Source organism: Acanthopagrus latus, chromosome 14, assembly GCF_904848185.1.
Source record: "Acanthopagrus latus isolate v.2019 chromosome 14, fAcaLat1.1, whole genome shotgun sequence".
NCBI lineage: Eukaryota > Metazoa > Chordata > Actinopteri > Spariformes > Sparidae > Acanthopagrus > Acanthopagrus latus.
Window position 1 is genome coordinate 15,039,644 of NC_051052.1, and position 24,560 is coordinate 15,064,203.

The 24,560-nt window shown below is 44.3% G+C and overlaps 1 protein-coding gene and 1 long non-coding RNA gene across 3 annotated transcripts in view; one reads left to right on the forward strand and one right to left on the reverse strand.

Annotated features, from left to right (window-relative positions):
- The window catches only part of LOC119032839 (proline rich transmembrane protein 4), a 33,388-nt gene that overhangs the window by 3,567 nt on the left and 5,261 nt on the right, over window positions 1–24,560 (forward strand). Inside the window, exons 1-3 of one of the 2 annotated variants that reach the window (XM_037122427.1) lie at window positions 5,893–6,049; window positions 12,374–13,490; window positions 20,294–20,431. In XM_037122427.1, coding sequence (XP_036978322.1) covers window positions 12,467–13,490; window positions 20,294–20,431 — 1,162 coding nt within the window. In that variant the 5' untranslated portion in view covers window positions 5,893–6,049; window positions 12,374–12,466. Of the gene's footprint in view, window positions 1–5,892; window positions 6,050–12,373; window positions 13,491–20,293; window positions 20,432–24,560 lie in introns of those variants that run through there. The other variant, XM_037122428.1, reaches the window with a different exon arrangement.
- On the reverse strand, window positions 14,569–23,202 carry LOC119032844. The gene is made up of 2 exons (XR_005079059.1): window positions 22,845–23,202; window positions 14,569–16,066 (listed from the first exon to the last, which is right to left on the reverse strand). It is a non-coding gene; the product is annotated as an uncharacterized LOC119032844 (long non-coding RNA).

Here is a 24,560-nt window from a genome sequence, read left to right on the forward strand (position 1 = left end):
ATTTTTCACCCAGTCTTTCCCCTTTTTCTACTCTCTGTCATGTCTCCTCGCGTCATGTGCCTGCCTAGCTCTTCACGCACAGGATCAGATCATTACAAACATGTCTGAAGCATTTAAAGGCTGGAGGATGTATTTTTTATTAACTTGAGCTAGTTGGAGCAGGATGCAGCAATCCTACCTGAAGCTAAATGATCACAAAAAAACTTAATTGGTGCATTCAGAGGGAGATAACAACCAGAACGAACTACAGGAAACATGCAGAAATTTGCAGTTTTTATGGATAATCAAGCTTGGGAGGCACAGCGAATTGTAAAGAAGAGCAGTCTGGAGTTCTGCTTAATGCAAGAAGTTGTTTTTTTTTATCTCTTCTCGAGGGAACAGTGTTGTAGGATCTATCACAAGAGATGCCAAATAGCATTCATAACAATGTTAGAGAGAATTGTTATGCTTTCATTACTGTAGAATGAGTCCACCGTGTTTCACTGCCATGTTTCAACAGTCACCACTTAAATTAAGCAGGTGTTCAGTTGTAGTTTTCTGTTAAATAAAGCAATATTATGTAACTTTTTCCCTTAAAATAACAGCTTCAATGTTGATTGCACATTGTCTTGTAAGAGAGTGAACAATGTCTCTATCTCTTGTTTCTGCACTATGTGAATCCAGTGGGAGGGTCGGATAACAGCGTTACATCCATGTTTCAACATGCCAGTTTTTTAACACATAACATTGAACCAAATATGTTTTTGGCTCATCTTGCAGGTTAAAACTGTAAACTGTAAAGCTAGTCATCTAATTTTTGTTTAAAATCCCAGATTTGCTCTTAACTCATTGTGAATCATACTAGCATGAATAAAAAAGGGTAAACAACATTAGCATTCCTCTTTTTTAACTCCACCAACTCTTAAGGGAAATACTCAGCACTTTTTATGTCTGACGTTTGATGCCGAGCAGGTAATGTACAGCTGATCAGAGCCTTTTCAATTAAAACTCTACTGGAAACAACGTTGATGTTGCGAATCAAAACAATTAGCTTATAGATGCTAAAATGCTCTGTGAACATATAATCATTTGTGGGTTTGAAGCTACAAAATATTTATTACAGCAGCTAAAATATCACTTAGACCAAAGACAAGGAGCAACATTTAGGCAAACACAGCACTATGCATGTCCATTAACCATTTATTTATCCCTCCTCCCTAATCTCTCACTTCCCTCCATCTCCTCCGTCCTTCACCCTTCTCCATGTGAAGGCTGTGATTTGCATTCATAACATGCTTAGAGGCCGTCGTAGCTTAAGTGTGACACCTGTCGTCTCGTCTGTGGGAGGAGCTTTTCTTTTTTTTTCATCCCATCAATCGTCCTTATTGGTATGGAGACCACGTTCAAAACCCAAGTAGGTGCACGGAGCTGATGTATTAAACATGCGGTCATTGATTACAGATGACATGCTCGGATCACACTGGACCCCCCACCTGCGACGTCTGCAACCAAAATCCAATTCGAAACCTCCAGCTGTCATTGAAACACTTGTTTCTGATTGGTACTCAGATGTCAGGGCATGCAAGGTAAACTGCAGGTGACGCAGACACGTCGGTATTTTTGAGTGTGGTGATATCAAAGTCATGAAGGCGCATTATTTATCCCAGAGGATTTTTCTCTCGCAAAGTAAACCCAGATAATTTGTCCACCAAGGTCATCCCTGATCCTCATCTAACAGCCCTAATCAGCCATATCAAATCTGCAGGGAGAGCTGTGCGAGTGCACATTCATAGAAACACACCAGGACACACACAAACACACAAACACAGCACTCAGAACACACACGAGGACTTTGCGTCGCTTGTTAAAACCAAGCATGTTTCGGATTCCTCCCCAAGTCAGCTCATCCTTATTGACGTATATACTTTGTGACTGCCACTGTTCCGTATATTAAGATCTCAATTAATGACACACATCGGTCTATTTTTACACCAGTGAATCACAGCCATGAAACATCATTAACAATTACACACACAGGCATAAAAATATGCACAAAAGTAAAAAAGAAATCCAGCTGTATGAAGGCTAATTTTGTTTTTCCGACAGATTTAGGGTCTGGACCTGACTGTCACTATTAAAAGGACTCTGGACAGGGTTCATCTAGATGGCAAGGCCAATAAACTATAGTTGGAGTCCATTGTTTTTTTTTCCAGACAAAGAAACTTTCTTTGACCTTTACAATCTGCCATTGTCAGGCACTTTCCATGCGCCAGAGCCAGCGAACTGTACAAGGAGAGGAATCAGTATGAACACACACACTTGCACACACTCACACACTGAATCCTAAGTATTCTCTGGGGGACTCCAATCTGTTTCACAGTGTCCTCAAGAAGCCAGCCAGACCTGAGAAAGCATGAAGTCCCTTTAACACACCGAAGTCCACTGCCATTAGTCACACTGATAACACAGGAATATGTGTAAAAGTGCATGACATGGTCCACAGAGGTTATCTTGAATGGGAAGCGGAAGAGTGTTTGTTTGTTTTTTTTCTTACTGGAGTTTCTTTGATGAGCTGGAGGAGTAGAGGCTAAATCACTTCACAGCAGTGGGGAAAAGAGGAGACATTAATGCTGCAACTCACAGTTACTATCTTTATCAGTTGATAAAATGTCAGAGTGACGGTGAAAAAGTTTCCATTACAACTTCCCAGAAGCCAAAGTGATTCAAGGTGATTAAAACGCAAGAAAAGTAAGAAATCTTTGCGTCCTGAGGCTGGAAGCAAAAGATGTCTGGGATTTTTGGCGAAAAAAAAAAAACATGATGATTAAGTTTCTGGCTTTCAATATTCAATCGACATTATTAGTAATATTAATTTTGGAGACGATGGTAGAGGCTTGGGTTTTCGGAGTGTCTTGGTGTCTTGTGTTTCCCTGTTTTGCTTCAATGGTGGTGTGTGGTCAATGTGGGCTCCCCTGATTTATGTTGGACCCATGATACCCCAGCATGATTCACCTGTGTTCTACAGAGCATCTTCTGGTGGTGCTCGGCTTTCTTGGTGTTGGTTTGACCCGATGGATGTTGAAGAGGGAGTCCATGGCTTTTGGGTCTCCATGGTCATCTTTGGTCTTTGGGTAGTTCTTGTTGTGGCAATATGAGGCATTTGTGAAGAAATGCATGTACACGTCATTAAGACTCAACTATATTATGTGTTTAAAACATTTTCCCCATTGTTTTTAGTTGAGCTGTCTTCCCTTAATTATGCCGTATTTGTGTTACTACAACAACAAAATGAGAAATCAAAGTAATTAAAAAACCAGCAACATTATGAGGACATGAATAAATAACAACTGAGCAGGGATTCGACTTAAGATCCTTAATTAGAACACTCGTCTCTTGTTGGAGCTGTCCTCGGGCACAGTTTAAAGCTCAGCTCAACCCGTCCCAAAATTCATAAGTTCCTAAGACGGAGAAATTTAAATCTGTCCTGAGATCAGAATGGGAGTTAATTTCACCTTTCATATCCCTTCACTGTTGTTGAGCAAAGCCTGCAGGCTGGAAAAGAAGCACTTGTGTCTACAGTTATTGCAAAAATGATTTCTTTTATGGAAGAAAAAAACCACGTGCAATATCTCCTGTCTCTGAAAATGTGCTGCTTATACCAAAAAACATCAGAATCCTTGTAAGAAAATATCAAAAAGACTGGGTTTGTTCCTTCTCTGTGTCAGTTCAGTATGGGAAATCCATTCTGTGTCAGTTCCTTAGACATTACTGAGTTACCATATGGGTGTCCTCATTACTTTTGAAGGTCAGAATAATAGCGTATGCATTTCGCATGGAGGATATACATCTTCAGACAATGCATCCAATCTAAATCCAATTTATTCCACAAAAAACAGGACAATACACTCAATTTAGAGTAGAGGAAGCAGCTATCCTGTACCGAGGACACTATTCTTTTATCTCACTAGAGTAAAAGTAAAGGTGGTAAGAATAGCAGGGAGAGTCAAGGTCAAATATGTTATGAAGGCACCTGCGGGACAGAGCCAAGCTGGGGAAGGGGCTTCATCACGGGCAGGACCGCTCAGCCACCGCTCAGGAAATTACGTTTCCTTGGGTTGGGAGTCGGTTGATTGTTTCTATATTTGGGAAAATTCCTGGGGATCATGGAGGGAGAGATCGAAGGAATGTTGTGCCAAAGCTGCTCCACAACAATAGCACACTTCATTGACTGGACGCCTCAGATGTCAACAAAGATAAGTCAAACTGTGTGAAAGGTGAGTCTCTTCAACCTCGTGTAAACTTTGTCGGAGGTTGGACATGACGTGAGTTGTTCAATGCTTGGGAAAGGTGGGATGGAAATTAACAAAACAGATGTTTTACAGGAGTTTGTCTTTGTAGTTTTGGCAGCCAAGTATCCCAAAGAGCAACGTCCAGATTGGACTATTCTAGACATCAAGATAATATCCAGCGCCATCATCAAGTGCCAACACAGGAAGCAGTGTGTCTGATATGCAAGATGAGGTCACCTTCAGGTATTCACCCTAACTATGACCTTTCCCTAACCTTAACCATACCGTCACCAGTATATCTGCCAGTACCATGATTTGATTAATCCCATCCTAGCTGTGCAGTTGTTGCCATTGAATATATGTACGGGTTTTACGCTGGTGTCAATATTGGACAGCCACCCCAACTTAGCAACAGGGTTGAATGTTGGATCGTCTCAACTGGAAATGGAACATACGCGTCCAACATGGAAATAACTACAAATGATTAGAAAATCCAATTCTCTAATACCAAACCCTCGGGTTACGCATTTGGAAGACAAAATGAAGTAAATGTGCTTCTCAAATCTGTGTTTCTAATCGTCACAGTTTCCATACCAACGACCTGGTTCAACTTTGACCTACCCTACTTGCAACTGTTTAATTGTGGCACCAAATGAAGTTGTGATCTGGCTGCTTGTGGCTGGGGTGGTTGTATGATTCAACAAAATGTATGTCACACACTTCTGTTTGCTTTCTGCTTACTGTTGGTGATCAACAGTTGTTCTCTAAAAACTCTTCTCGCGATCATTCTTTAGCCTTAACCATGCACTTATTTCAACCAAAAACATGATCTTTCCCTGCAACCAAGTTGTTTTTGTGCAGTGGCCAACATATGGATGAGTGGGTGGAGACCATGGGACCATAATTTACTAAATTGATATCATGCTGTATTGAAGAAGACTTGAATGTAGAGACTGAAACCATTAACTCATTTGGAAACTGTTTACAGATGTAGTAAATCAAGTGGGGAGTATGGTCATTTTCTCATATGCTTCAATAGAATCAGACTTCTTTGTGCTTTGACTATATTGATGAAGAAAACAATCTAATTATGGCATATTCCTTTTATTGCTCAGTTGTTATCAAAAAAGTAAAAAGAACGATGGCTAAAAATACAAAAACGAGAGACACAAGTTGCACTTAATTTGAATAAACCTTTTAAGTTTGAAATAAAATGATGAAAAGCCATTCCTAGTGGAAAAAGTCAACACACTAGCTGCACGAGGTCTAAATATAGCGCCTGTAAACCGCTGATTTCAAATTTTCTCCGGCTTACGGCTCGTGTTCGTGTGCACATGGAGGTGTGGGGAGGCAGCGCATGTAACGTTCATCTTGTGTGTTTGCATAAGCGATTTGTGGTCTCACGTCCAACTCCGTTTCCCCTGTGTCTGCGGCATGGGTGATCTCCACTGATGAACAATTTGCTCGGTGAGGTGTGACCACGGGCATTGTGGTGCTGGTGGGAGCCACACTGTGGTCTACTGATGCAGTGAGCGAGAGAGATAGAGAGGGAGGGGGAGAGAGAGAGAGAGAGAGAGAGAGAGAGAGAGAGAGAGTGGGAGGGAGGGAGGGAGGGAGACTGGAACTCAATTCCACACAGACGAACCTACACGGACTCAGAAAGACGGTCTCTCCCGCAGCACACACACACACTCACACACGCTGACAAACACACACACACGCACACACACACACACACCGCTGGCTGTGGATTTTCTCCATCTTATTCCATACATCTGAAGGTAAGCAGCTGACATGTTTTCATCTCTCTCTCTCTGTCTGCATGTGTGTGTGTGTGTGTGTGTGTGTTAATCAGCTGTTTTTGCATCTAGTGATAGGGGATGTGTGGGTCTGACTCCAGTGTGCCTGCTGTAACACGCTGACACACGAACATACTGTATTTCCTTTAATACGTGGTGGAAGCGTTTAGGATTAAAGAGATCACATTGAATGGTTTAAAATATGGGAAAAACAACAAATGTGTGTGTGTTGGGAGGTAGGTGTGTGTGTGTGTGTGTGTGTGTGTGTGTGTGTGTGTCATCTGGGCACACCTGATGTATGAAGATGTTAACATCTGTATTTTCATGACAATCTGGCTTGGATTGTCCATTTTTTTTTAATCTATTTTAGCACGAGGATGTACAGAATACATGTTCATGAATGTGTGTGTTTAGGTACTAGCAGATGCTGTAGCAGGCATGGCTGTGTGTGTGTGTGTGTGTGTGTGTGTGTTTGTGTGTGTGTTTGTGTGTGATTGCCCATTTGCATGTGAGCGCAGCACACACTCCTACAAGCGGAACGGTGGAGTCCAAAAAGGTGCTCAAATCCTGGGGATTAGCGAGACGTCTTTGGCTTCAGCTGTCACCATGGCAGAGGCAGTCGGTGGAACGCCTGTGTTCGAGAGCGCCCTTTTATAGCCGGCAGGTTCACTGCATTCATCAGCTCTTAGGCTAACACAAGCATTAGCCCTGACACAATTAATGTCATTTTCAAGCACAGGAGGAATACGTTTCATGAGTAGGGATTTAAAGGAGTATAAGAGGCGTGGAAGATGTTCAGAGCAGCAAGCTAATCCCAGAAAATGGAAAAATTACATTTGAGCGAATCAAGTTTTTCCCGTACAAATGAAAAGTCCAGGGGAGTTTTTTTTTTCTTTTTAGTGTTGCTGCCAATGTTCTGAGACTGGATTTGTAAAATGTCCAGAGGAAACCCCGCAGATTAGAAGAGCACGACATTAATCTCGTTTGTAAATAGCATGACTCGGGAAGCCGTCCGGCTGTAGAGCCTCGCAGGACACGCGGTAAGTAAACCTGTTGGAGTCGTGCCCCGCGATGCTGCTCACAGGTTTGGCTATTTGTGGCCGTGAGAGCAGTTCTCGTTACGATCAATAGTGTCCAGGGGACTATTGACCACGGCTGGTTGAACCATTTCTATCAGCGGATCTGTACCTCGCAACTCACAGTAGGATGCGTTCGAAACGGGAGGACAGAGAATGAAAATGATGCCAAATGAGGAATTAAACAGTGATCTTACAGTGGCAACAGACAACTTTCCCCCCTTAGTGTTTCCAAGTGGTGTTATAGAGGTTTATAGGCAACCAATGTAAACACAGATGGGTACATTATTCAAAATCCATTAGAAATATGTGTTTTTTTAAAATTGGCATCTAAAATGGGAGGATTTATGGCTTAAGCCTTGTTTGGGTCCGTCTTTCTCGTGGCTTTACACCCCAGTGTTTCAGAAACCTGCCTGATATTGTTGAGACTTGCTCGGTCTGAATTTTGCCTCTTTTCCTCGATAATTGTGCTTCTGTCAGAGGCTACGTAGTAAACAATTTCTTCTTTTTGTGCGTTTTAAGTTAACTGTTAAGGTTTCCGACACTGTTCTTCCTCGATCAGATGTGCATCGGAATCTGTGGGTTAGAGTTGGATGACGAGATCGACGCCACTCTCACAGCCTTCCTGTAAAGACTACAGCCAGACGCAGATTATTTTAGATTAGAATAAAGAATGAAAACAGGTGGTTCGGCTTAAAAATCAACATGTTATATTGTCTTTGTTCAAAGCTGGTGTTGGTAAGAAAATTGATTCACAACTCATCAATACGGGGAATGAATAAGCTCTTGAAGAGTTGACTGGTTTTCTCTCAGCAAGAGAGAAAATTACTATTCCTTTAAAATGAACATGCACTGAAATGAACAACATGTGTCTGTCCTATGATGAAACATGATACTCTAGCACACCAATAACCTGGCTGATTCATTGCTAAGTACAATATTGACATGGAACATATACCTAATCAATCTTTATTGATATAATTATCGTCGCCTTGCCACGATGTTAAGATAAACCAGCCGGAAAAAAATGAATCCTTGAACGTGCATTGAATGAAATCTTTGAAATTAAAACATCAATCACCTGAAATTGTCACTTTTTCCTGGCTTTTCCCTCCATCCCTCTTTCGTGTCCACGACCACGATGACAACTTCACCAGATCGATAGATGGATGGACGGGACACTTGCTCGCTACGCTAAGCTCTCTAACGCCTCATAAAGCCCTTCAAATGTGCCGCTTTATGCAGAATAAATCCCCTGCTGGCTTACAGCGGCCGGTCAGATTGAATCTGTGCAGTATTGACATCCGCGCATGGCGCCAAAGTCAGGAGGGGACAACAGGAAAAAGCCATAAGTTGACTCCTTAGATGGGAGATCGAGCCCCGTGGCGTTGAAGAGCCGCGATGGAAAACACAAGACCCGGCTGCACGTGGGCGGGCGCGCACGTATATACAAACTGCACCTTCATATATCCATGGGAATAATACTAGAGTGGAAACTAGCGCTTGTAAATATGCACACCCACACGGCACATTCAGAGAGAAACCGCCGGCACCACAACAGTAGCCATTTGCAGGGGAGGTAAATTACTCCATTATCCTGTCCGGTGTCATTGATCCCCGGGCCTCGCCGTGCTCACAGCAGGTTTGTTAAATAGTAATGACGTTGACCGCAGTCAATCCGTCTCCATTGGCGTTGGTAGAGCTGTCTCCATTTCAATCACTCAGGAGCAACACACATCTCTAATCCAGTCTCCTTTTTTAATTTTTTTATAGCTTTATTTCTTCCTCTTCATCTTTCTCCCTCTCGTTAGCTTCACCACCGTGGCCTTGTTATCTCAGTTGGACTTGTAACGGCGTAAAAAAAAAAAAAAAAAACGCCGGCAGATTAATTTACGACGAGGGTAATTTCCGTGGAGAAATGTGGTGGAGCAGGTTGACGGCTGATTGAGAGCAAGATGGCTGATGGTCCTGGGAGGAGTGAGGCGGGGGGGGGGGGTCTAAATTGGAAGACAGGAGTGTGTTTGCAGAGTTAATAAAAGAGGCTCTGGCAACAAACTGAGATGAGCATTAGGGAGACTGCCGCAGAGTTTACTCTCCTCCACTGCGAATGCCGCGACTGAATGTCAATATGGTCTCTTTGTCTCCGTCTCCTCCGTTGCCCTTGTCTTCTGCTCTCTTGCCCTTCTTTCCTCCTCCTCTTCTTCCGTCTCTGCTCCGCTGAGCACGCTACAGTGTCTTTGTCGGGAGCGGCGAGACGAACCGCCAGCGAAAATAATAGAGGGGGACTTGTAAATTCCCCACAGACACTTTTTACGGCTCCTTTCCACTCGCTCTGCTGCCTGTCAAACCAGACAATGCCTCCACAGTAACAGGCGTGTTTGATGCGGGTGACAAGAAAAAAGTTTAAAAGCCCGAGCTGGAATCACAGTCGAGCTCGAGCTGTGGCATACTTTGAATGTTTAGCGGCTCGTACATTAGGTGATCAATTTGTTAGCTTGATTGCTAGTTTGTCTAAACTAAGACTAATGATTGTGTGGGTCCAGAGGGAGTCCAAAAATCTTTTAATTGTTTTTTATGAGACAGGAAATGCATCCAACACCTCAAGTATATGCATGTGGTGACGTAGAGGACGGAGGGAACTCCTAACTGCCTAACAGACAGGAAGTTAGCTAAAACAACGCCTACAGCAGCTTTAAAAGACACCACTCTACACCCCTTTTGTTCACCACTCTAGATATTTTGACTCACTGACTAACCCACAGAGCTCTGTGCAGCGTTTTAGTGTCTTTTTGCTCGTTGTTTTGTTTTTTGTTGTTTTTTTTGGCCCACAACTCTAAAGGTACAGTATGTAAGAATCAACCACCTGTTGAACTCCAAACACATAAGAACAGCATGTCACCAGAGTGGCTAACTGCTGCTAATTGTACTCTGTTTCTGACTGTAGCTACTCTTAGCTCAGTTAGCCATGCAGCTAGCCGGAGATTTGATGCTTACAGCGCTAGCACAGGACCTTTTTGAAGTGAGGGGGGGAGAAAAAGGTTCTCATGTCCAGGGCTAGCTGGTTAGCATGCTAACTAGCGTGATACTTATAGTTTTAGAGTAAAATTCTTACATTTTGCACCTTTAATGTTTCATTCTAAGCATTCTAAATCCTAAACACTGGACCTTTAGCAGAGTGGGAGATAAAGTCTAGGATAAAACAGTACCCTACCTACAAAAGTGTACGTCTACACTTCCATGACCGATCAACTACATAAAACCTTTATTGGGGCTTTAAAAAAGGGTAGTGAATTGTAATGTTATGATCAAATCAAAGTTGCAGTGAATAAATAACTTCAGCTACTTTTTCCTGGAGGTGGACGACCCGATACTGAAAAACATCTTTGAGAAAAGACCTTCGCCTGTGCGCTGTGACAAGATGAGTCAGCATCAACAAAATACCATCTGCTTCTGTACTTGAGTCAAATCAAACACAGAGAGAAAGAGAGAGAGAGAGAGAACGTGGAAAGTCTTCTCTATGACTGAGTGATTGGAAAGAACACTGAGTCCTGCTGAAAACTGCCCCTGTGGTGCTGATATAAGACGTACAGAGACACTGTTGATAAAGATCCTTCTGATGGAGCAATACCACGGCTGCTAACTTAAAAACAAGCAGGAAGGTATGTCCAGAAGTGAGAGTTTTCTTTAACCACACTAGGTAAGACTTGGTGAAAGGGATATTCCCTTGAAATATGAGAACGTTAGCTAGAATGAATTATACATATTCCCAACAGTGTCTAAATTATTCATCAGTTATGCATCAAATCAACAAAAAAGGCAATCAGGGACTGAGGGTGTGTTGCCCCGAGCTTTACAACTAATTAAAATAAACTTGGTTCCTCAAGCTCTTTCTCTTTCATAATTCACTTGTTTATTAATGTCTTTAAAGGAGCCAACAAAGTGTGCAAGCGTGGGTGCGAGTGCTCGGTAACAGTACGTGTGGGCAAACAAGCGCAAACACGCAGCGTCGACATCCAAATTCATCTACAATCACATCTCTGCGAGCATGAAATGCGACCGTGCGTAGGTGCGGGCCGGTGCGAGCATCTAAAAACAACCTCACCTCATTGCAAACTGATTTTTTATGGTGGGAAGCTCTGCGTTTGGACACCCCCCCCCCCCCCCCCCATCTCGTAGTCGGTCTTCGTATCTCGCGCATATGCCTGTGCACGCCATTGGTTTCATCCCTCCAGGCGGGGGGGGGGGGACACCGGGTCAAGTCTCTGCTCTTCTGATCGGTGAGACCGAGCCAGAGACTCTCATGCTACTGGCTGATTGATCTTGTGGCAAGAACCAGAGGGAGCGGGGGGGGGGAACTGGCGTGGATTAGGGGGAAAATAAGGAGGAGTCGGGGGGGGGTCGTAAATCAACTTGTCGGAGAGGAGAGCACGAGGCTGACGACGAAGAAAGTGTGAACTAACACTCATAAAGAGGACAAGAGGATGACAGAGAAAGCTGGAGGGAACTTGTGATTCCTGTGAATACTGATGTCTTTCTTTTTACTCCCACACGTACGGATCTCTTCGCTTTAAAGAACAAATACATCTGAGATTGAAAGAGAGCGAGGGCAGAACTGTGAGGGAGGTGGGGGGGGGGGCGGGGTTTAGTAGGGAGTTAAGTACAGCTAAAGCATACAGGTTGTTGTTCTCGCAGGGGAAATTCCTTTGGTGCTCCAGACTTTTCACTGAGGCAACAGGCTAGTGACTTTGAACCACTCCACAAAAGAAAAAGGAGGTCCCCCTATTCTTACATTGTTCCTCCCCAAACCCGGTCGCTCACACACACTTTATTTCTTGACCATTCCTAGCTGAATAGAGAACATATGGATGGAGGTTCTGGCTCTTAATTGGTCGGTCCGTACAGCCGTCCAACCGCTGCGACACAGCACGCACGTGAGACATAAATACCGACCACAGTATCTAACGGGACGCCACTAATTGTTGGGTGCCCATAATATTTAAGTTCTTGTCGTGATCTGCGGTGCCATAGCTTCTATACTTGATTTGCTTCTTGCAGTCTGAAAAGCAGGTCACACTCTGGGAAACGGAAGCGCAGCCGTCCAAAAGTGTCCACCGAGAAAGAAAAGACGAAACCAGATGCGAATTCTATTAAGTTTTCCGTCAACTTTAAATTTAGCTGTCCTGGCGAGCGGATGAAAAGTGTGTCACTCGGTGTGTTTCTTGTCTTTCAGGCCGTTCTGCCGGAGAGAGCCAGCCAGACCCGCCTCGGGGAGCAAGAGGATGGAGAACAACATGTGACCAATCCGTGCGCCACTGTCGACAGCATGCTTCGCCTCCTCCGGACCTTGGCCTTCTGCTTCTGGTGTGTTGTGCTACTTAACAAGCAGGCTGTGGCTGACGAAGAGGCCCTGTGGGGACCGACGGCGTCGAGCGAAAACCCACCAGAAAAAAAACAAAGCTCTTCCTGGTGGCCAAAGCTTCCTTCGCTTCCTTCGCTTCCTTCTATTCCTTCTATACAGTTCCGTATCCCCTTCTACGGAAGCTCGGAGGGTAACGACAAGGCTGCTGCGCCGACCAATACCGCCAAAGAGCTGACGGAGCCAATCGATCAGTTGCAAGACAACTCGGGTTCAGGCGACGGGAGCATTTCTGATGCCACGTTGGCTCAAGGGCTCCTCACCAGCGTGACGAAGATAGGAACAGAATCACTTCCCACGGGGACATCAGATTCTCCACACGGCAGCACAGCGCAGAGCCACAATGACACTCTTGTTTCAGACTCCTACTCTCCCACAAGCACTTCTATCAGAAACACTCTGTTCACCAACAGTCCCACAAGCACAGGCACCCCTGAACAAAATGCGACACATACCCACCCACCATGGGGCACCGTACCGGCAGCCGGGCCCAGCATGGGTGCCACTACACAACACCTCCCAGAGGAACGCACTGATGGAGAAGATTTCACAGAAAAGAGCCCGTCGACGATAGCGCCAGAGACTACAGTTCCCACTGCCTTGACATGGGCAGCAACCCAAACCACAACAACAATCCCAGGACTGGTGGAGACCGCACTGACCAGCAGACCCCCTCCGAGGTCCTCAGAAACCACGTCTGACAGAACACCACAAGACTTGCCTGTTAGTGTTACCCTCCATGCCGGAGAGGCCACCGTGACAGAATCTCACCCCGCTCAGAGTGAGGCCGACCTGGGCTTCTCTGAGGCCAGGTCGGGGCCTGTGGAGGAACAGCCGGGGGTAATCACCACTGCCATGGGGATCGATCGCCAACTAGAATCCATAACAAGCACAACTGAGAGCCAAAGGGTTAACTTCCCAATAGCAGGAGGTAAGCAAAGTTAAAGGAATCAATAATGGCTGGATTGACTGAATAGGTGTGATCAATCACGTGCTGGCAGGTCTTAAGGGTTCAATAGATGGCTGTCAAAAGGCTGCAGACAGTTCATTTGATCAATGACATTTCTGACATGGTAAGTAGTCAAAGGTCGGGCATTAGCATAAATCAAGATACTGTTGAAACCTGGTCAACAATCATAAAGAGAGTCTTGAAAAAAGACTATGAAACTTCACTTGACCGGCACAAGGATGAGGAGATAATTAGTGAATCCGTTCCTTTAATAGACAGACATTAGCTCGGGCTACTGACCGTGCGGACAAACACATTCCAACAACATGAATTCAACATCTTAATTGTCTTTCCGACGCTTGCTGTCCACAGACCACGACACGGAGACGTCTGAACGGAGAGCAAAGCAGCAGAATCTGTTGCTCAATCTCCTGGATGGGTTAAAAGTCTTTTTGAGTGATGCGTCTTTGTTGACTGGCCGCATCCAAACCCTCAGTTAATTTTGCGTTTCACAATCACTTTTGGGAAATCTTGACTAATCCCTTAAACACTCTTTGATGAGTTTTCAAGCAGCAATTCCGCACCAACATTTCATAAGCCATTACCTCCGTGAATGGAAGGAAACAGTATGTGACTGAATTCTGCTGGATGGGGGTGGTGCTCTCCACAGAGCTACTGGTCGCCGTTAGGTTTCAGGGAGGCTTTGATACAACATTGCGGCAATACCTCCTTATCCACGGCCCATCCCCCAGCACTGGTGGCAGTCTGGTGTCTGTATTCCTAATGAGTGTTCAGAGGAACATCCTCCTGCAGGTACAGAGACATTCATCATGTCAGGTCAAAGGCCGAGCCTGAAGATGATGAGTCGATTATTCTCAGCCGGGGAGGGACGGCGTCCGTTTGATAAAACCCTGATTGTTGTTGTGGGTGTGTACACACAGCTGTGTCTGCTTGTTGTAGGACGTGGTGATATTCTGCTAGTGTGTATCGACTAGATTCTCTATTTTAAATCTGGCATCCCACCGAATGTCAGCTGATAAAAGCACAAATGAAAAAATACAAAATTTGAAATTGAAATTTATTTCGGTTGACGCAATTTTACAAAACAATAATAAAGCACTTAATCACAACTATTATTATCATGCTTTCGATAAAGCCTGATGTATTTGGCATCAAAATCAAAGCAAAAATCACAAGTGGATCAATCGGAAACTATCGACTATCGTCCAGCAACAGTTAAGCCTCTAGCAGCAATGATCAGTGTTTCTGAACTCGCCAGTGGATATTGGTATAACAAATTACAGGTACTGGAGGTTAAATCTTCCTCTTCCATGCCTTTTTGCTTTTATGTATTCAAAGCTCACATCTCATTCCCAACTCGTCAATAAAAACTGATGCTTTGGAATCTCAAAAATCTTACAAACTTTAAGCAGGACATAGCAAGAGACACAACTCAAGATACGACTCAACACATGACGGGGTTAACGCGTTACGGGGAGACAGATTTAATCTATCTTCATATGGATGCTAAAAAAAAATAATAAAAAAGCTTAATTGTCAAAAATCAGACTGTTGACCTTCATGCAACAAACACTCACGTTGACCAGAACACTTCCAATACCAAAATCTTCTCTCCCTCCAGCACATCATGAATTTTAAGTGCAGATATATTAAATCTGTGTGTGGAGTTCAGTACGGTGCCAAATACGTAAATTTTCTGTGGTAGGCTTACAGTCGTACATTCCATTATGTAGATCCTTCCAGTTCACAGATAACATTTTCTTGGCGATCACTAAAAGTATGCAATGTGTATGTGTATGTCTCCTAATAGGTAGTAGAAAGATTATATATATATTTAAATGTTAGCATTCGCCTTTGGTTCAAAAGCACAACTCAAATGATCTCAACTTCCTGTTTCTAAGCAACTTAACCAAATTAAAAGTTACGGTCCATTAAGTAGCTGTTCTGGAGCTTTTTCAATCATTGGAGACAATCTTGATGAAGGAGTTTCTTTTTCAAGACAAAAGCTTAAGCACAGCTACTAAATGGAGCTTGAGATAGAGATTGCTCTGTCAGCCGCTGTGCTGTAACAGCAGCGAGATTACAAAGGTGAAAGTGAAAGGGTCCATTCAGGATCGTCCACACTGCTTGTGCTGAAAGTCACGTTGTTGTGTTTTGTCTGCGGTGCCCCGTGTTGTGTCTGCACTCGTTTTTTTCGGTCGTGCATGCAGAAACAACGGATGGGGGGATGCTGGCTCAGGTGGGGAGGGCTGCTGCTGCTGCTGCTGCTGCTGCTGCTGCTGGGGCCATGTATCAGTATTCCAAGCACACACTCAGCGAAACCAGCCCCTCTCCTGTGGGACCGTCCGCTCGCCAGTCGCCGTTCACGGATGCTGAACATGGCTTCTTGCCATTTAGTCTCCTCCCTCCCTCCTCCTTTTTTCTTGCAACCTCTGTACAAACACAAATCCCCGTCACTTCTCTTGTCACGGCCACGGATGCTGCGTAGGTTGGAGAGACGTCTTGACGGGAACGATGAGAGGAAAGCTTCTGGTCATCTGTGGAGGAAAATGACAACCAAAGGAATGAGGTGCTTTTTTTTTAAGTGATTACACCTTGCCAAAGGACACGGGCGGGGAGGGGGAGAGAGACTGATATGAAAATGAAAGCACGGCGTCCCTGCATTATCATACATTATCCCTACGTGAATATTCTGTCTGTGTGCCGGAAGTGAATTTTTAAAGCGGCGCCATCTCTCTGCTGGAGGTGTGGCTCATGACCACACAGACCAATGGGTGGGGGGGGGGGGGTGTATTGATCGGGAGAGTGTTTGCCGGGTGGCGGTGCCCTTGAGGAGGCCGTCAGGTGAAAAGAACAAAAACAGCACTGCATCTGTGTCGAGGACAACATCTGAGGGTCAAGGCAAGATTTTCTTTCTGAGAGCTTCACCCCCTCCTTCCTCTCGCCTCTCCTCCCTCCTTTTCATTACTATAACGGCGAGACCGGACTCTTAACACACTCCATTAACACCTGCGAGGATATATTGTCTCTGTGATTGGAGCACCATGCCAAACAAGTTAAAGTGCAGCCTCTGACGTTATGGAAATGGGTTTTAAAAGCAGAGCGTGTGACGTGAATATCTGATGTCCTGGTATAGAACTAACATGGATAAAGAGGCTTTAACACTGCGCTGACTTTAATATTATGTTAATCTTTCTCATAATGACTTCTTTTACCAGAGAGAGTCTGTGGGTTTTAAGACACTGGAGGGATCAGGATTGTTTGTTTTTAGGATTTGACCCACAGCTCTCAGGCTGAAATTACCCAGACTGACAGGGGTGGACTCAGGATGTGTGAGGGGCCGAGAAATGAGAAGGGCACCAGAGCACAGGAAGTGATGACACGTTTATAGTGATATCATATTTGGTCCACTAGAAGGGCACGATAGAGGACATATTATCACAGTCTCTACTGAAAGGGCTCCCCTAAAAGACACTTTTTCAGGGTTTGTCCACTAGAACGGCACCTGAGAGTAATTTGTCTTCGGAAATGGCACCCTAGAAGACACTTTATCATATTTTGTCCACTGGAATGGCACCTTAGAGGACACTGTTTTATGATTTGTCCACTGTAAGACCACCTGAGAGGACACTTTTTCATATTTTGTCCACTAGAATGGCACCCTAGAGGACATGTTATCACGTTCTCCACTGGAAGGGCGCCCCTAAGGACACTTCTTCATGGTTTGTCCACTACAAGGGCACCTGAGAGGACACTTTATCGTAACATGTCTTCAGGAATTGCACCCTAGAAGACACTTCATCATATTTTGTCTGTTGGAAGGGCACCCAGAGAGAACTTCACCTACCATACCAGTCCATCAGTGCCGACTTTGGGCAAATATTCAGTTATAAAGCAATTTGGATTATTTCTCATCTTTATTCAAGAGCGATATTAAAGTAAGACCTCACGCAGTAATGGAGCCTTAGTTACCATCTCAAAAATGAGCGGTATTAGCAACAACGTGATGCAATTCAGTGCAAGCACATTAATAAAAAAAAAGTCAAGCTGGGGTTTCTCACTCGTAACATCCCATTTATCTAATTACGAGCATCCGACTCCCTTCTGCACGGCCGTCCAACGCGTTCCTCGTTTCTTTCTTTCTTATCACTCTGAGTGTTTGCTACAAGCCCACGCATGTATTCTTTCGCAAACTCTCTCGGGGGCTCGCGTAGATAAAGCAGAGTGTAACGGAGTGCAACATCATCTTTCGCTTACAATCTCTGGAAGCTGCAGGTATCACGAGGAGCTGTACGCTGAGTGACTGCCACACCGACACGGACGCCGCTGCCTCACAAAAGTTTGGATTCAGTTTGGGCCACATCTGTGCATTAAACCTCAACCTTAACGCTCCGATTCCAGCTTCTTAAATGTGAATATCATCCGGTTCACAGGTTGGTTGCAGACCAAACAATAGATCATGGATCCATCGACAGTGAAAACAGTCGTTTACCGCAGCCGCGACTGTCCCACTTTGAGGACACAAAGGCCAAAACAATGTACTAACGAGGCGGCGAAAATGATAATTCAGCACTTGTGTACCGTCAAGCTGCTCAATAAGTAAAATGCAGATCCACTCCCTCTCATCCCTTCTTTGCTTTTATTTTCGCTCTGTCAGCAGAGACTTTGTACATAGCTGGTCATCAGTAATTCTGCTTGCTTGCTTGCTTGCGAGCGAGCGAGCGAACATGTTTTGCTGTCCTCATATCCCGTTTGCAGAGCAGATCTCGTTAGATGCTGTAATTTAATCAGCGCAGATCTGAGATGCTGCTGGGATCTGGATGCTGCGTCTCCCTTCCAGTTTTTTTTTTTTTTTTTTTTCATGTTTTCGCTCGACAACACAAAACAGCCGCTTGACTGTAAAAACGAAACGGTCCTGACAGCGAACGCTTTTCAAGGAAAAAGAGCTTCAGAACAGTTTTTCCTGTTCGAGTCGGCTGCTGTCAGAACAAAGAAGACTTTGACTCGCACTATTTGAGAGTCTAACACAAAAAAACAAACAGATACGGTGGTTGTAATTACAGACGTGTCAGCGTCGGTGTGTATGTCGTCAGATATGGACCGACATGAACACAGAGAGAGATTCTTGGGTTATTTATGATTATTAAATCCACAGTGAAGTTTACTGTTTGCACTCAGGGTATTCAAGACATCCTGCCTCTGTCTGTGTTGTATCTACATGTGAGGGTTCACTGCAAAAGAAAGAAAGAAAGAAAAATGGGACCTTATGTGTAATATCAGACGATTTATCTATACTGGCACTTTTGACCCACTAAAATCGGAATCGGAACCTTCAGTGCATCTTCATTTTTTTCAGCCAAATTACAAAAATTCACCCACAGCCTTTTTAAATCAGATATGCTACTAATTTAATATGTAATGTAAATTCATCGCCTCCCTCATAAAACACTTGCAAGCTGATTGTTTTGTGTTTTAAATGTATCATCTTGATGTCCAGCCCAATACCATCTTCCAGCTATTGATCAACAGCAGACTGGTGTGAAACAGTCAACCATGCAGTAAAAACAGAATTGTTGGACCAACTTAACACACTAAAACACTGTATTCAGATCCATTTTTAAGCAATTGTGTTAATCTAACGTTGTAACCTGACTGTAAAACCAAATGTGAATAATTTGTTTTACCAATAATATGTAAAACGTCTCTTTTTCTGGGCCTCAGTCATAAAAACATTTTGCTCCCAGTGACCAAGAAGTCTGCCTTTAAAACCTCAAGCTTTGTTTAGAACCACAAAAATTGCTTTAGACCACCAAAAAAAACAAAAATGTGAGATGCACAAACTAAAGAATCGTACAGTTGTTACGTTTGTATAAGGCTTATTTACAGAAACAACCGATCGAGGACTTTAGACACCTCTGGAGTTGTCTTACTAACACGTGTTAGTAAGCCTGGAGCCTCGGCCCGGGCACGCATGATGTTTGTTTTACAGCATTTATCTCTGTTGCTCATCGCTCTCCGTCTCCTTTGGCTCAAACAACATCTCCAGCTGTGTGGAGACCCGCGCCTGCAATAAGGCAGATTTTGCTTGGGAGACTTTTAAAACTCATAATTAACTCGGAGCGCTATGAGCGTGGCCTAGATTGCGTCCTGTGGCGCGGTAGTAGCTCGCATTGCCTGGTGGCTGTTAGGATTGTAGCTCATTATTCCCCCCACTGCTCCTCGTGCGTCTAGAAATCCTTTATTAATGATTATTTTTGAGGGTAAAAACTAACAACCGTGTACCTGTTATTCCTGGCTTCATCATCAACAGATTTCCCTGATTATCGTCCCAGATCTCGCACTGTTAAACAAGCAACATATTTGAAGGGAAAACAGGGCGACGTGGCTCCGTTTCTATCTCTCTGAGTTCTGCGACTGAAACGAGGGGGGTCTGGATGTAGGATGGACCAGGATGTACACACCCATGCACACGCACGCACATCAGGATGTCAATGCAATTAGACTACAGAGGGGCCAGACGACTGCGCCATGGACGACTGGCCACTAACTAAATGGATGATAGGGCGATCCGTTTGACAGAACTGGGTTAAGAAATATAGTCCCTTCCATTTCCTGCAGCACGAGGTCTCAGACATGCCTCTGACCGGAGAGCAGAAAAAGGGTTAAACCTCCCCCTTTTTTTTTTTTGATAATCTCTTCCTCCTCAGACCACACTGTTGTGTTCCCTGATCGTCTCATAGGTTAAACTGCATGTGTCTTCCCAGGGCGGCCAGGCAAAGAGGATAAGGAGGATGAGGAGGCCGAGGAGGGCGCGGCTCCTTCAGCAGACGGGGACGCCGGTTTGGCTGATGCCTCCACGCCGTCCACTAAGCCGCTAACGCCATCCCAGCCACGAAGCACAGGTGAGGAAAAAAACAAATTCCCTCAGACGCTGAACAAACGCTGTGACTTAAAACTTTGTACCATCAGGAGGGACAGCATGCTGCTACTTCCGTAAAACGTCCTGCAGCTGCTTCAGTATCAGTAAATCTGTCAGAGGACTGGGGAAAAACAATTACCCTGCATCCCTCGCCCGAAGCCTTTAATTGCCTCCAATGGGAGGAGAAAGCTGCTCGTTCAAGCTGCGACTCTGCACAACTCCCGAGAAAAAAGAAAAGGCTGGGAACAATCGGCAAATGTTCCCCCCGCACTGTCTCTGAGGTGAACACCGATCGATCCGATGCCTTTTTAAAAAGCTGAAGACACACAAAAGTGTTGACCGAGTGTTCAATGACAGCAGAGTTAAACCGAAGATTTCCTGCACACGTCAGGTTCAGCTGATCGTTCGGTTTAGGAATCTATTCAGGGGTCGGTGACAAATTGCTCTTATTATCGATGAACGTACAAAAACAATGTTGATGCAAATAAAAATGTTTCAAGAGTTTTGTTAATGTTTGCGTTTTTATCCACCTGTTTCTATGCACATTTTCGATTTCTGCACCTAATCCAAGTAATCAACCAACTGATGGTAGTGGATGAAAAGATCAACTCCCATTTCATTATTTCTGGAAACAAGGTTAAAATGTGCACTTTATTTGGATTAGAAGCTCGGCTGCTGCCAGTTAAAAGACTCAAACTGAGGACGTTAACATCTTCCGTTACCTCTTACTTCTAACTTTCCTAATCAGCTCTTACTGATGTTGTAAATCTTTAATAAAAGACTTACAATACATCACTTCATTCTTACAAATGTCTCAGTAATTTCCCAAAACAGCTGGGCACTGTAGTTTATGGCAAATGTCACCTCGAAAAAAAGCAAACAGTACTTTTCTTGGGGACTATTTAGAGCGGTGGATTAATACACTATTGGTGCCTGAGCGAGCATCGAATGCAGGAATGAATCCAAATAAATACGTTCATTCTTTTGGCAACAACGGCACAGAAGATCCAGCTGTATAAGGCTTTGACACAGATATGTTGGTACAGTAGAGTGACAGTAAGAGCAAAAATGTCATTATCTAACAGTGAATCTGCTGTATTATCACCAAAAATCCTTAAATATAGTCCGTTCCTCATTTTATTTTAGTCCTTCATGGCTGACTTGACTCCGGGTGAAGTATTTCAGATTCACTTTCAGCCCAGTTCACAGGAGCAGATGTAACCCACATTACCTCGCCCAGAATAGCAGATGTTGTCAAGTGATTTTTAAAAATAGACCCGTCAAATGTGCCATTCGCTGACGACGGGACACTACGGGACTCACCGGCCTGGTGCGTCACAAATTAGTGACCGAGACAGTGCCGTTATCATACCGCCTGTCCTCCCCGAAGCAAAGATCAGTTGATGAGAGTATCCGCTGCAAACACACTGATTTACAGTTATCATACAGGCTCTCCAATCTGTTTCGATTGACCTGCCGCGTGAACTGCGTCCGTCTGAGAAGAAGCCTCAACACACACGACCGGCCCCTCGTCAGTATGCAACGCTCCAACTTCTCTGCAAGCTCCGTCTAAATTGCTTTTCTCTGAAGTGAGCCAAATTGAAAATGAAGGCAATCAGAGGAGAACTACATGGCGCTCTCAGCGTCCTGATGCAGAATCAACACGAAGCCAATTAAAGATTTCTGTGTGTTGTTTTTTTTTTTTGAGCCGGTCGTAGCACGCGTAGCACCAAACGAATCCCTCACCTTTATGAACTCAGATTGAGGTGCCTCAGGTGAGACCTCTGAAGGTTTTAATGGCACAGAGAGAAATGAGGACATAAACACAGCCCCCCCGCGCACTAATAGTGCTTCCAACGACTCCTCACTAGAAATGATCTGTGAAGCATGCCCGGTAATATGGGGGCTGCTGATTTCTCGGATCATTAGTGTTCATTCATCTTTTCAGAATGCGCGCCTTCGCTTTGTGTTAATAATTAACCCAGTCATCTCAACGCAGCTCCAGGATCTTACATTTTCGTGATTTATGCTGAATGAAAAAAAATGAAATATCACGATGAAATATGTACAAGTTTCAGTTTTAAGCATTAAACAATTTTGAGGTTTTCACGTCTGTATTATGTTGAAGAGATATTTATGGGAGTTAGCATGCTAACGAGATAGCTCCGGCCTGCCCCAGTCCAAAAACTCACAGTTCAGACAGCAAGCTGAGCTAACGGCAGCTAAAATTAGCAGTGATTAGCATTCCTCTGGTGATACACTGCCCCCTATATGTTGTGAACAGGATCTATTATGTGCACTGACTTGTCTGTGCAGTTTGGTGCTGAGCAGGTAGTGTGTGGAACTAAAAGTCAGCGGAACTAAAATGAAAATCAAATTTTAGAAGTTGAAACGACCTCTCAGTTGGTTTCCAGGCGCTTTGCCTTCGCGCTGTGTCCGTCTGCTCTAGATGTGTGCACTGTCCCCGCCGTGAGAGAACCGTTCCCACAGGAATGTGTCAGATGACCGAGCAGCACGCAGCGGAACGTAACGCTCTGATCCGTCCTTGTACCGCAGCCACCACATACCAAAACCCCCGTCCAGGCCCGCTGGCTCAGACGTGACAGCTATTGGCACGAGCGGGGCGGCCAACAAAACGTGGCACTAATTCAACACACGTCACATTTTGTTTTGTTTTTCTGAGTCGGTGGCATCCGAACCCTCCCCATCGACCTGGAAAGTAAACAAATGGACAGAGAATTCATTGGCATAACACCCGCGCTGGACTCCACCTACTTTATCAGCGGCCTCCACGCTCACACCGCCTGCAGCTGTGTGTGTGTTTCTGCACTCTGGCCACAGTTTTTCCCACACAGCCGCTGTCTGCTCTGACAGGATGACACTGTCGGTGCGGTCATATTTAATACCATCATTTAAAGCTGCTAACGTCAGGACTTCTCTGGAGTATTAAACACAAGCTCCCTGTGACTCATATGGAGTCACACTTCACATTTCTCACTCTGGTGCTACAAGTAATGATTACTGCTGCTATTGATCAATCTGCCGACTGTCGGCCATGCTATCGGCATGGAACTATCTTGCAAAGTCGGTCAGTCGGTCGGTCAAACGCTATTGGATGGATCACCACGAAACGTGCATATTTAACACTCAAAGTTGCCAGATGATGAATCTGAATGACCTGGTGACTCCCTGACTTTTCCACTAGAGCACCGAGAGGTTGACGTTTGTGGATTTCAGTAAAAAAAAAAAACAAAGCCTAAACTATTCGGATGGTTTGTCATGAGTTTCTGCACAAACATTCATACATCATCCCCTGAGGATTAATTATTATTATTTTGATTTTGATCCCATAAACCACAATTGCACTTTTGCTAATTAGCTGTTGAAAGGAAGCTAACATGCTTAAAACTAAGATGGTGCTCTTGCTAAAAAGAAAGCCTGCATAAAATCCAATGATTATAATACAGTAGGTTATATATTAATACAGCCTTGTAAACAGCATGTTAGCGTGAACACAGCCTAACAGAGCCGCTAGCAAGGCTGTAGAATCTTTTCATCGTAACTTATTCAGTTTAAATCAGTTTTAGTCCATTAAATGTCATAAAGAGTGCAAAACATGTCCATCACAAGTTCAGATTGCTTGCTTGGACCAACAGGAAGTCCAATATTTGGTTGATTTTCCAACATTTGTCAGATTTTATTAGTCAGAAATAAAATAAAATACATATTTTCCCTCTTACTTGTCACACTAGTTATCAGTCTAGACTGTTTTGGTGTGAGTTGCAGAGTTTTGGAGACATATTTTCTTTCCGTGCAGTGTGCAGTTAATCATGGATGAGAGGCCGGCTAAGTTTCTTGTCCATCCTTCACACATGAAGGCCAAGCAGCCTAACCTGATCAGGATTTATAGAAGGCGACATTGCTCGATATTTCCAAATCTGCATTTTTGATTTTGGCCTTAAAACACCTCAGGACACTGTGTTTATAGTTCTTTCGTTCCCTTCCGGCAGATAAAAAGTCATTATGCAACAGGATGTTTAATGGCTGCGCCGCTTGTACTTTCCTGGCGGAACAGCAGCATTGTGTCAGCGCATGGAGGCTCTGACTGTTAC